The sequence below is a fragment of the Triturus cristatus genome, chromosome 4_1, assembly GCF_964204655.1.
Source record: "Triturus cristatus chromosome 4_1, aTriCri1.1, whole genome shotgun sequence".
Lineage (NCBI taxonomy): Eukaryota > Metazoa > Chordata > Amphibia > Caudata > Salamandridae > Triturus > Triturus cristatus.
Window position 1 is genome coordinate 973,750,725 of NC_140585.1, and position 14,319 is coordinate 973,765,043.

Consider the following 14,319-nt stretch of genomic DNA (forward strand, 5'->3'; position numbering starts at 1 on the left):
TCGACAGATGCAAGGAGTTTGTGTGAGGGCAAGGGTGACTGAGCGTAAGTGTCTGGAGGGTTGGTGAAAGTTCAGGAGGTGGTTGATGTATGCAGCATCTTGAGCGGTCATCTTTTCTGGTAGGGGAGCCAGTGGAGGTTCCTGAGATGGGGAGTGATTATAAATCATTTGGATAGGTCCAGGTTGAGTCTTGCCATTGAGTTCTGAATGGTCTGGAATCTCTTCAGGAGCTGGGTGGAGATTCCTACATAGTGTATTGCCGCAGCTGGTGAGTAAGGGTCCGGGTGACGGTTTTTCTGGTGTCGGCAGGGAGCCATCTGAAGATCCTTCAGAGCATGCGAAGGGTGTTGAAGCAGGCAGAGGAGGTGACTGATTTATCTGCCGTTTCATGGTGAGTTTACTGTCTAGGATGATGCCGAATTTGCGGGCGTGATCCATCGGCGAGGGTGTGGGTCTGAGTTCATTGGGGCCACCCGGTGTACTACAGGGAGGGGTTGTTTCCGAAGATCAGTACTTCAGTCTTTTCTGTGTTAAGCTTCTGGCAGTTGGTCTTCATCCAGTCGGAAACACTCTTCATACAGTTGTGGAAATTTGTCTTGGTGGTGGAGAGATCTTCTAAGAGTGAGAAGCTGAGCGGAGTGTCCTCTCCGTAGGAGATTGTTGATGCCATGGGTTCTGATAGTGCTGGCCAGAGGCGACATGTAAGTGTTGCCCAAGGTTGGGGCTGAGTATTGTACTGTGCGGGATGCTGCAGATGATGACGTGAAGGGAGGTAGGCATATTCTCCGAGTTCATCCTGTGAGGAAAAATTCAATCATTCCGAGGGAGTTTCCCTGGATCCCAAGGTGGTAGAGCCTCCCGATGAGGGTGTGATAGTATAATGTGTTGAACGCTGCTGAGAGGTTGAGGAGGATCAGAGCTACTGTGTCACCCTGGTCGAGGAGGGTTCTGATGTCGTCCGTGCCAGCGATCAGGGCAGTCGCGGTGCTGTGGCTGGTGCAAAAGCCGGTCTGGATTGTGTCCAGTAGGTTGTTTCTATGTGTAAGGTGAGTTGTTGGTTGATGGCCTTCTCGAGGACTTTGGTGGAGTAAGGGAGCAGAGAGATGGTCCAGATACAGCACATAGGGGGCCTTATTAGGCGCTATATCAACCACCTTAATAAATCAGCGTCAAACTGGCATTCCAGAACATGCTGGTTGAAAAGTTGTCAAAAGTTTCAAAACTTTATAAGAGTTAAAAGCTCAGATTCACTTTTACAGATTTAATTTTTTCTTTCTAAGTTACCTTTCTTTCCTTCTCTTTTTCCTTTCTTTCCATACCTTTTTATCTTACTTTCACTCAAGTTCTTATTGTCTGTATTCCCCTCACTCTTCCATTTGTAAAACAGGCTTCTGAATAGGCCTCCATCAGGCTGTGAGCCGTAAAATGTACGGTACACAACAATGAACCTCCAAAATAAAATCCTTTTGCTGACTCTCTCCACTCAATTGTGGGTGTCTTTTGAGCCTTCTTTTGAAGGCTTGCGTCACTTTCTGAAGCGTGGCACTGTACAAGTCAGCGCCGTGCCTGTGCCTTGGGATCACAGAACCTCCAGCAGGACTGGTGGACGTGGAAGCCCTTTCTCTTAATAGATCTAGCTAGTGGCGCTTTAGGGACTTTTAAGGCCCTGTGCAATACCTATTTTTGGCCCCCCATGTTATAACATCTTTGAATTTTATTACTTCTTTTTTTCCTTGTAGCCTGCAGGATGACACTGGTCAAAGAAAGACTGAGGTAGAGAGGTAGCGAGAGAGAAGAGCACTTTAGATATTAAACAAACAGAATGAGACACGGCAAAACAGAAAGTTTACTTTCTAAAGGGGCCACTTGGAAGGTGGTGGCCCTGGGCAGTTGCTTACTTCCATACCTTAAAACGTCTCTGGGTCTGCCCTGAGAATTGTTGATACATCAGGAACAGAGGCTCCACTGGTCAGTCGCTGTATTCCGAAACTTAATTGGCACCTTTCACAGCATTGGGTGTTTCCCAGCCTACTTTGTCATTTTTGTGAACATTAGGTTCATTTTGTGCATATGTTTCTTTTGGGGAAAAAAGGAGCACACGTTGTTCTCGTTTTTCTTGCGTTGTATAGACCCCCACTGAATATGTTCGTTACGGTCATGTGTTTCTGATTTGCATGTGTCGGGCTGGTACACATAATCCCCCTGCCTGTACGTCATTGGACAATTAGCTATGTAAATATCACAGTTGTTGGCTTTGAGGAGTTTGTAAAATTGATATTTGATATATACTGAAACAAAACAAAGGTTACATGGACATTATAGTTAGAAAATAGATTTAAACAAAACGTACAAATTTACTTAAAAAAACAAAGGATACAGGGATGTTATAGTTAGACTCCGCTTTAATTCACACAAAAGATAGAAATTCAGAAATTATTTGAGCTAACTATATCTTACACCCCTACAATGCACATGGTCAATTCCAATACAGCAGTGGAATATAGTTCCATCTTGGGGTTACATATATACATTAGTAGTTTTTATAGCACATCTTAAAACTTGACTGTCACCAGTGTAATAGCACAAGAGAACCATTCATAACAGCAGAAAATTGGCATGTTAGGTGTAAACCCGGTATATTATCCATGGACCCCATTGTTTTTCAAATTTATGGGGACAATCTCGTTTGCTGCAGGTTTTTGGTGCTCTTCCTGCTCCCTCTCTCATGTTTTCAGGCCCCATGTAACTGCAGGGACCCACAGTGGGATTACCACCAGCACCTCCATCCCTTGTGCTGTATGTCACCATGGGGCCTGTTCAAACTCTGGTGCACAATTTCTCGGCCCAAAATCCACACCAGTCCCTCCTACACTTGCCCCAGTGACAATTCCACCAGCACCAAAAGTGGAACTGTTGCCAATGTCTGACCCAAATTGACTTAGTTGGACTAGACTGGTATCAGGCTCCAAATATACAAAAGTGCAACTGGTCGTCATGCAGTCCGACTCTAAACCAGTTCCTCTGGCATGTTGTCTACAACCAGAAGCTCCATTATCTTTTTGGTTCTCTCTGTGATCCTATGCTGGAGCAGGGGGCACCTCAAAATGCCGCTGATGATGGAGGTAAAAGACACACAATTGATGGACGGAATGCAGAACAAATCAAAACATTCTACCCCAGTCAAGAGATCTGGGTTAAATCCATCATTCTTTTGCTCACCATGCCACCCCAATTTAGACCTGGTCATATACAAATCAGTCTTGACCCTGTGCCTCATGGGAACAGTCCAGCCCGTACTGCCAAGCCAGGTCCTCCCTGTACCTGACACAAGCATCCTAGGACCGGTTTTGGGGTTTCACTCCTCTTCAGCCAGGATAGCTTGAATCCAGTGGCACAGTGAGCCCGGAACCTACGTCTAGGCATACCCGGCGCACTTAGGGCGAGAAAGCAAAAGACACACAATTGATGGACAGAATGCAGAACAGTGGCATACATTCACCCCAGTATAAAGATCTGGGCCTAAATCCATGGTGTTTTTGCTCGCCAGTTTGAACCCAGCCATATGCAAATCAGACTTGACCCTGTGCCTCATGGGTACAGTCCAGCCTGAACTGCCAAGCCAGGTCCTCCCTGTACCGGACACAAGCATCCTAGGACCGGTTTCGGGGTTTCACCCCTCTTCAGCCAGGATAGCTTGATTCCAGTGGCATGGAGAGCACGGGACCCAGATCTGGGCATACCCTTCCCACTCGGGGTGACAAATGCAAAAACAACAGTTGATGGATAGAATGCAGAACAATGTCATACATTCACCCCAGTACAGAGATCTGGGCCTAAAGCCATAGTTTTTTTGCTCACCATGCCGTTCCAGTTTGAACCCAGCCATAAGCAAATCAGTTAAAAGGAGAGAAATCCGCAGTTAGTCTCTACCAGAAAGAGCATTACCAAATGTAACTAGCATGTTCGTTTGGATCTGTCTAACTATGCAGTGTATGTTAGTTAGGATGCGTCTAACCATGCAGTGTAGTATAGACTTCAGTGAGGCTTGAGACACCTAAGAAACAATGGTGAGACCAAGTGAGAAATAACTAAAGCATGGCCTGCTCTTCTTGGGTAGGTTTTTGACCTCGAATCTTTATTTAAAAAAAGCTTCAGAATGCAATGAGAATTGGTGCTACTATTATTTTTTTCAGGAACCTGGAACAGGAAATAAAGGGTAAAGCTTTTCACTGTTGCAGAGAGAAAATGTGAGAATTATTTTACTTTGGGGCTTTTGATGAGCACAGAATCTAATTTGAAATGTTTGGGACGATAATAAAAATGAAGTCTGGCTGAGGACTAAACGTCCAAAAGTTAGCTACCATCCATGCTTATGGAAGATAATTTTTAGTTGAGTTTGTTGATTTTATAGACTTGACCCCTCTAACATTGAGTAAAGTTACCCAAATGTGTGCTAATAGGCATCCCAGGGTACACCACAGGGCATTGTAAGGGAACCTGAGTAATATTTCCAGTCTTCGGGAGGTGAGATTGATTTAAGAAGTGGACAACTGGCTCAGAATTTAGCAACAGAACCTTATACAGTGATCAAAAATAAGATTAATCAAAACATTCAGCTCTATAGACTGTCAATACCTGCTCTGGACCCTGAGGCGGTTCGGACCCAATATTTGTGCATAGATGCCCCTTCTCTATAAGGTGCCTACCAGTACGGTGAATGCAGAGATCTCTGAGACATTTTCCTTGGGAAGGAGTACAAGGCAGGAATATCCATTGTCACCCATCCTGTTTGCACTGTGATTGTAGCCACTGGCATTCTGGGTGCACTGCAGAGATGACATATTAGGTTCCCCGTGGTAACAGACGACCCATGTAGGAAAGTGCCCCCTTTATGACATGGTCACCCCCACTTTTGCCTGTATTTGATGTGAATTTGACTGAAAGTGCTCTGGGTTCCTGCTAACCTGGTTCCCAGTGCCAGATCTCTTTCCTAATACTGTATAATTGTTTCCCCTAATTGGTAAAACCTTCAGCACTCTGTAAATTCCTAGTAAATAGTACCCCTGATAGCTAGGGTCTGAGATACTAAGGTGGTTCCCCAAGGGCTGCAGCTTTAATTGTGCCACTCGAAGGCTGTCATTGCAAACTGCGTGTTTTGGTGTAGACAAAAGTAAAAACACAACCTGACACACATCCCTGTGTCATAAGAAAAGCTGGAGCCTCGTCGGGTCCCACAGCCCAGGGTGCACAGTTTAACGATTGCGGAAGATCCAAAGAAATCCAACTTTTGATACATTTATGCGCACGTATGGAGTGGGTTCCATGGTGGCACGCACTATATATTGCCCTGAGCATTATAAAATATTGAATTGCTGCATATTGTGGTGTGCATTCTACCATTTGTGCTTTGATACACATCCCTGTGTGCCATGTCCCCTAACACTGTATGTAGTATTTGTGAGTCACCCCTACAACAGGCCTGACAGCCCTAAGTCAGGTGCCTAATATTACATGTGAGGGTAGACCTGCATGAGCAGATACGCCCCTGTGCTGGTCACTTCTATTACTACCAGTGCAAGTAACCAGGGAAGCCATCTTAAGACGTGTACTGGACACTGGTGGAAGCAAGTTCCCCAGCTACGTGATGGCGTCATTGAAGATAGGGCTGTTCGGTATCAAACATCTCTTATTAATAAACACACACTGATTCCAGTGTTGGGTGTATTAATACATACTCCCAGAGTGCACCTTAAAGGTACCCGCTGAAAACCTACTAGCCCCTGGTGTGTTGGCCGACTGGTTTCTGCCAGCTTGCCACCAGAGACAAATGTCTGACCCCCCAAGGGTGAGAGCCTTAGCACTCGAGGTCAGAAACAAAGCCTGCTTGGCAAAGGACTCACATCCCCTCCCGCAGGATTTCCTGCTGATTAGCATTCCAAGGCTGAGGAGCTTCAATGAAACTGCCTTCTTTGAAATGAGTCTGGCTCCCTTCACAGGAGAGAAAGTCGACCCCCCTTTGTCCAGAGCCCTTTGGCACCTTGACATGGGGTAGACATGCTACCCCCAGGCTAGTACCACCCCTAAGGTGGCCTAATGTGAGGTGGGAACGACTTTTCAGAAGTAGCCATCTTTGTGACAGCAAACATAGGAATTCTGGGACAGGATTATATCCACTTCCCACAGGAAGTGGTCATATAGAGGGCGTTGTGACACCAAGGGTCAGTAGCCCATTGGCTGCTACCCTACACTTCCCTAATGCCCCATAATTCAGTATTTAGGGAAGTCCCTGGCGCAAGAAAATCAGGTCCTACCGACCTGAAGAAAATAGACTGGTGTGAAGAGTTGCACAGCAAGAACAGAAGTCTGAGCAAATGACTTTGCGCCAACCCTGCCAGCCTGCCTGCTGACTTCTCCTATTGATCTAAAAGTCGACTTGTCTTGCAACTGTTGAGTCCCCCAGGAGACCTGCCAGCCCTTCGCCCGGGAACCAGGACCTCCCGAGGGACAGCAGAACTGTCCCCTCCAACCTGCAGACAGTAAAAGAAAAATAGCGAGGACTCCCAGCACCGCCAAAATCCGATCTCGCCAAGCAGCACTGTACCCGAGCCCATGTCGAATTCGGCCAATGGTGTCCGCTTGGTCCGCAAGCCTTCCAGGTACTGAGTCCACTGTGGAGTGCTTTTTCATGAACTCACCTACGTAGCCTGCAACCTCTGAGTGCAGACCCTCTCAACCGCAAGGTTTGCTGCACAGACAAACCTGATGCCACAAATAGCTTCTTCACCCGGTCGCCACATACCGGGGAGAAGAGGACCAAAGGTGTCCCCATGTCCCCCTACATTGCAAAAACTGATGCCACTCATAGGTTTCACATGACTGACTTTTCAGTGCCCCACCTGCAGCTTCTTTGTGACCGGACCGATCCCTATTGGTTTGCATTGTGCACCCAATGCTGTTTGCACAGCTGCACATGGCCGTCCTAGTGCTGCTGGGGTTAACCTGTTGTTGATGCCTTGGACCTTGCCCTGTACTCATCTTTGACCCAAGACACTGGTCCCGTATGTTGCTCACAAGAACTGGTAGACCGCTTATGATTTTCTTTCTATAGGTTAACATAGCAGATCTCAAAAATTGCCCTGTCTACTTTTTGAACTTTAAAGTATTTTTCTTTAAAAATGTGTTTAGTTGAACAAACTGATTCTGGTACATTAACATATATAAAGATAACCCCCAATTTTTATAAATTGGTGTGGAGCTTGATTCAGCGAAGGAACCTCCGCTCTAGATTGGCACCTCGACTTAAAATCCCACCATGCAAGAAAAAATATATATTTAGCACACCCTTCTCTGTTAAAGCAGCCAAACTATGGAACTCTTCGGAAGACTACTCGAGAGTTGGCTCTTCCCCCACATAACCATCATACTGAAAAATAAATATACAGCACATCCCTATCTATATGAGCATTTGGTTGGACTATATATGTGTACCTAGATATATGTATTATTTTGTATAAACATGTATAATAATTATGTTTATAACTATATAGATATTTGTTCTGCTTAACGAATGTACATATTACTTATGGTTATATGTTTAACATGTAAACTTGTGTATAGGTCCTGCATAAAAAAGTACATTTTTATCATAACTATTTATCTACAATTGCTTTACTATTGAATCACAAAAAAGTAATTATAAAAATACATACATTTGTTTAAAGTACAGCAACACTTAAGTCTGAATGTATTAAATCTACATATATTACCTTCCTTATACATATATACTTTCCATGTACTTATGTATATGTATTACTTTACGTCAAATTCAGCATCTCCAATGCACTACCCTGGATCTCACCCTATACCTCTCTCAATATATCCTCTACCTCCACTCTGACTCACCCCAAACCCCTTTCTTCTACTATGATCCCCATAATAACCCTTTCTAGACTCTTCCCTCCTCTACCCTCCCTTGCAGCATCTCAAAGCTCTTTTACTATTCAGATCTTCCAAACAAGCCTTTCTAAACCATTCCCTTTGACTCTTCCCCCTCCACCTCCCCAAAACTCCTACTACTGCTATGATCGCTAAAAACACTTTTTAGACCCAGCCCTCTTCTATCACCCACTATCCTTTTCAATCCAACTAACAGACTTACATGTCAACCGCTCAAATGAATGTTATATTTTCCTATACTAATTCCTCAGTAATCCTGTTTGGGTTATGGAGTAGCGGGTTACCTGCCGAAAGCGCTTTGGCACTTCATCAGGGGTAGCAAGCGCTATATAAATGCAAACCCTTCCCTTTTCTATCCCTCCACTATCCTTTTCCAATCCAAATAACAAACTCACATGTCCACCGCTCAAATTAATTTCCTAACTCCCTATACTAATTCACCGCTAATCTTTTTTGGGTTCCAGAGTAGCGTGCTACTCACCAAAAATCACTTTGACGCCTCATCAGGGGTAGTAGGCGCTATATAAATAAATTAAAATTACTGATGACATCCCTGATGCTATGATCCATTGAGTGTAAGTGTTTCGTAAAAGTTTCGGAGACCTAAAAAGTAATACTGAGTGATACTATTTCTAATGTATGTCATTTGAACTATAATCCAGTTTTTAAAAGGGAGTGTTCTATTTATCAGTGAACTAGCCGCTACTCTGAGACATGTCCCCTGCTAATGTATGTGTATGGTAGTGCTTTGCGATTGTCTAAGCTGCTCATTGAGACTTCACTACACATTGATGGTTGGGTATAGTTCTGTTTATGACATACTGACCAGTTTTTCTTAGACCTCTCTCCTTTGTGATGAATAACTGTGTAGTAGTAGATTGAAATAAATTCTGTTTACTAAGACATTTCTCTAGGATGATGGATCAGTGTAGTAGAGATTTACAACAGACTCACTTCACTGCTCACACTTTTGTCCAAGATCATTTGACTAGTGGGTTGCAACACAGTGTCCTGTCAACTAAGACCTCTCTACTGGCTGTATTTGGTAGTGTTTTTTGTAAATAAGACATTTGCACTAAAACCTCTTTACAGGTTCACGAATGGTGTTGTGGTTTGCAATAGACTAACCTAAACGGCTGAACCTTTGACTCTGGTCATTAGTGTTTAGTGTAGAGGTTGAGAAGAGGCAGGATTATACGCTGAGAACTGTCTCTTAAGTGATAAGTGAGTGTAATAGTTCATAAGCTTAGTTTGCTCTGTGATGTATGTCTTTAAACTGTATTGTCTTCTTTTTTTAAAAAAAGTTTAATTTGTAGGATGATGTCATCAGCGATGTCATTTGAGATGTCATGAGTGACATCACTGGCCATGTCATGAGTGAGATCATATGTAGTGCATTGCAGGAGTGTAAGTTATAGTTAGCTCACTATTCATACACAAAGAGATGATGGCAGAGCACTCTACCTTTTCAGACGCTCATCCCCCAGTCTCAGATCTGGGTTGAATTCATCATTGTTCTTTAGCTCACTTCACCACCTCAGTTCCGACCCAGCTATATGCAAATCAGTCTTGACCCTGTGTCTCATGGGAATAGTCCAGCCCGAACTGCCAAGCCAGGTCTTCCCTGAACCGGAAGCAAGCATGCTGGGACCGTTTCGGGGTAACACCTCATCAGCCAGGCTCGGTTGAATTGAGGGGCAAAGTGAGCAAGGGACCCACGTATGGGCATACCCTGCGAACCTGGGGCAAACGAAGCAAACACAAAGTGATGATGGACAGAGCGCTGAAACTTTATGCGGCACTCACTGCCAGTCACAGTTCTGGGTTGAATCCATCATCCACTCCAATCCTCACAGCATCTGAGAACAAGTTTCTTAGGAAACTCCACTTTGCCCACTTAAGCTCGATATGGGAATTAAACCAATTAATGATCTAGCGAAGCTCCGCCCCCTCCTATTTTGGCAGAGGCTTGTCACCACCCCAGAACTGTCATCATATGCAGCAGCATTTAATAAGGTTTGTGTTTTAGATTGCACTAATAAAACTGGCTGGATTAAGCACATTAGAAACCTTGTATCGAGTATTGGGCTACCAGGTCATAGCATTAATTGCCCACCAATTTATACTAAAAAACAAATCAAAATATTGTAGTGGGATTGGGTTGAGCAGAATGTTCGTATCAATAGTAAACAGGGCAGATTGATCGAAGAATTTAGAGACTTCAAGATTCGTCGCTCATTAGAAAGCTATCTCGATCTCATCAAGGTGCTGGCTGACAGGAAGCTCTACATACAATTTAGGCACGGTAGTCTGCCAGTTAAAGCATTTACAAATGCTTGGCTATGTAATGATGCCCAACCCAAAGGTTGCCCTTGCTGACCTGCCTTGACCGAACCAATAGGCCATGTTCTCTTTGCTTACACTGCATACACAAAACCAAGGGGCAAATGGCTAATTGCTGTTTGCAGACAACTTGGAACTCGTTATTTTAGAGTAGCTTTGCACATACGAAAATTTGACACAAGACCATTGTTAGTGTTGTGTGCAATTGCAAAGTTCCTGGGCCATTCTTGGTGGATTGGAAGGAAGGCCCTGACACAAGCCCCTATTTGTCCTTGAGATATCCAGACCATGATGGTGAAGGAATTTTTTGATACTGTTATTTTTATGTCCCATTGACTACATCCCATTTTAAATGTAAATAGCTCTCCCTTGCCTTTTATATAATAATTTTACAAAGTTAGCTGTATCTTTTGGACATCGTGAACTGAATAGCAGGCAGCAATATGTTACTTTTATAAATTGTGATATACGAAGATTAAGTGGTACTGATTATTTGCTGTGTCTACTTGCGTAACGTTTTAAATGTTTATATATGTATTTAAACTAGTGCTGTGTAATGTCTATGTATTGTACTTTTATGGTCTCGCAACCGAATAAGGTTTAGTGATGATGATATATATTTATATATATTTATTTATTCCGGGGTGGGGGGGGTGCTCATTGTGACTGTTTGTCAGGAAATCTATGTTGAACTAATCATCCCTGAGTGATAGAAGCCAAAGTATGTTGAGTGTACACATAACTATACAGGCGCTTCACATTTTCCTTTTGCATATCTGAGCTATCAGTTATACATGGGTATACACAGATAGCTCAGTATGTAGGTCAAGCACATCTTCAATGAAGCATAAAGTGCAAGCAATTTAATGAGGAACATTCCAAATGAGGAGCTTCTTAAATGTGGACTCTGGGTATGGTTAATCAACTTTCAGGATATTTCTGCCCTCAACTTCATTTCTGTACTGTTTCTCTATACTATGGCAAGACTACTAATAGTGCACATGGGAACATTCACCGATAGGAAGTCTTGTCTGGGTTTTTCCACTGATAATTAGTAAAATTATAATTGTTTGAACCTCTTTGTTTTAGGTAACTCACTCTCTGCCATTCTGGAAGGTGAGGGTCGACTCACATTCCTAAATAGAGGAGAAGATTATGTGATGACCATGCCATATGCTCACTGTAAAGGTAAACAAATATCAGGGTGTATGTTTGGCTTCATTCAGTTTTTAGTTGCTATCCACAGCTCTAGCACTAAGTGATGACTTGCAACCAAAATATCAACAATGCGTGATGTGAAGTTATTTAGTATGTGTGTGTTTTTTTTAGTCTTTTGCAATGTCATTTCATAATAGTAATATGGTTTTATCGATTTAGAACTCGTTTTAGTATTGGTTTTTACTCAGATTTACTTCCAAGACAATGTCATCAACATTGTAACATTTGGTGCCAACTTAAGCATTCTTATCCAAGCTTAGGTAATTGAGTTGTAGAGCGGCCAATAGCATAGTTCTAATACACAATATGGTATTACTTTTATTTAATCATGAAGTCTGATTTCATTATTCAGGAGCCAAAAGACACATTCATGACCATATTGACATATCTGCTATCTAGGCAAAACCTTATCTGATGAATACTCCTTTAATGTTGAACTGATTAGAACGCATCATATGAAATGTGTTAAACACTGGGCTGTTATTTTCTGCATTTCTTTAGTGAACTAGTCGGCCTTAATTTCTTAGAATATTTATTCAAGTATGTGTATGGTCTGAAAGAGACAATTCAAGATTTTGAAACACATTATTGGGTTTGTAAAGTATGGAGTACGTTTCACACGTGTTAGACACGATTTGTGTTTGTTTTTCATAGTTAGGGCTTTTGAGGTCCAGTCTTATTTGCGAAGCATGGTGTCTGATTTATAAACACACTCATAAAATTGTGAAAATGACATGTTCCTGAGATTATGGTAATTTTTATTTCTAAGTCAATGCAGCCATGTAAGGTGGCTCCATTTGAGCTACTTCGAGGTTAGGTTTTCTACTTAACTTCCATTACATCAGGCAGGCCCTTGTAGACCAGGGTTAACCTAATCTCTACACTTCAGAGTTTTGCTGCTTTTCTTCCTTGTTAATCTCTTTGCTGCTTTCTTTTAGTATTTTGGGCTCTGGTCCTCATTTTGCTTTCCTCTCATCGTACACATCACACCTATACACTATCCTGCTCACGTCTAACTTCTATTCTCTTCTTCGGTTCTCTATTTTTACCATCTCTCAAGCTCATTGTATTTCTTCCTACCTCTCCTGTCCTCTTGCGTTGGATTCCCTGACTTCTCTCTTTGTAAACTCTAATAAAAATGGATGTGATCTTACCTGCTGTTAGCTCACTGTTGCTCTTCCTTCAGTGTATCCCATCCCTTGTACGCTTTCTTAGTGCTCTACATAATTTATCATATGCTTTCTGTAGGAGAGTAGGATCTGCTTCTTATAGTTACCCCCACTTTTTGCTGATGTGACACTGTTTTCGACTTAGTCTGACGGGGATCCTGTTATCCAGGACCCCAGTCGAGCTGCTTTCTCCTCTAAATTGAGTGAATGTACTTTAGGTACACTCCAGATTGGATTCTGGGGTACCCTTATAAGTCCCTAGTATATGGTATACTATGTACCCAGGGCATAGGTACCCCAGAGGCCTCTCGGGGGCTGCAGCATGTATTATGCCACCCCTGGGAGACCATTCAAAATGACACCACAGGTCTGCTACAGCAGCCTATGTAAGGTAGTGCATGCACCCCTTACTTGGATATAGGTTCACTATATCTATCCTATATCACTGCACATATAAACCTATCAGTCACACCTATGGCAGGCCTTATCAATCCTGACGGCAGGGTGCTGGGTTTTATCTGAGAGGGTGCACCTGCATGAGCAGAGCCCCTCTGCAGCCTTCGGAACCTATATTCCGGGGTTGTTTGTGATGCAGCTAACCATATATACTTAAGTGCATTATAACCTCGCGGTGAATGCTAACTTTAAAACGGCTGCATGGAATCATGTCGTTTTGGTGTCAAACACCTTGGGATCATACCTCCCCGCCAGTAACTGGCGGGGGAGGTATGATTCCACCCTCCTAGAGGGGCAAATGTGACATACCGGGCTACCCAGTACTTGCCTTCTCGACCCTGGCATCACAAAATGGATGCTGCCAGCCACAGACACGAGCCAAGCTCGAGCAGGGGAAGGCTTGACAATAGGCTTCCTGTCACAGGGAGGTGTGACCACCTCCCAGACAGGCTTTAGTGTATTGGGGCTGGGTGGGTGCACTCAGAGTGCTTTGATGTCTGCACTGTAGGCACATATGGTGTCCCTGTGCATAGTCCAGCTCAAACCGGTTGCATGAGCCAGTTGCGCCTGCTCTGGCGCGAAACTGGACAAAGGACATAGGTGTAGCCACCCCTCTGTCCTGACCCTCCGATAGGTGGGTCCCCAGAGTATGTCCTACCCCTTCCTTGGGTATAAAATAGGAACCCCTGACTACAGGACTTTAAATTTTACCTGGACTAAACTCTGCTACAGAAACCAAGTACTTCGGCGATCTGCACGGCGCTGGATGACTGAAGAAATCTCCCTTGGAGTAAAGGAGTTACTCCCCTGCAAGGCAGGCACCTGAAACGCATCTGACCGGTTTGCATCTCCCGAGCTCCTGAGGACTCCGAAGATTTCTGCAACACAGGAGGTGGGTTCCCAAGGTCTCTGAGGTTGATCTGTGCTCTCAGCGATTCTGAGGCCTGTATCCCTCGTGGGAACCATGCAATCCGAACCCCTGTGCACAGCGTACATTTGCAGCAGCATCTGCTTTTTGGCGACCCCTGAGGCTGTGCTTTGGGCTACTTGTACTCCTAACCCCGAGCAGTAATTCCACCAAAGATTTCCGGCCTACACTGCACGAGTGTTCCGTGGGCTGGTATTTTGTGATTTCAGCTCGAGGTCCCTTTGCGATCCTTGGTCCATCGACCTGTGG

At 43.8% G+C, this 14,319-nt stretch overlaps 1 protein-coding gene across 5 annotated transcripts in view; it reads left to right on the plus strand.

The window, feature by feature from the left end:
• The window catches only part of OSBPL8 (oxysterol binding protein like 8), a 939,874-nt gene that overhangs the window by 822,790 nt on the left and 102,765 nt on the right, over positions 1-14,319 (plus strand). For all 5 annotated transcript variants that reach the window (XM_085653858.1, XM_085653857.1, XM_085653859.1 and 2 more), the window contains one exon: positions 11,389-11,487. In XM_085653858.1, coding sequence (XP_085509984.1) covers positions 11,389-11,487 — 99 coding nt within the window. The remainder of the gene's footprint in view (positions 1-11,388; positions 11,488-14,319) is intronic.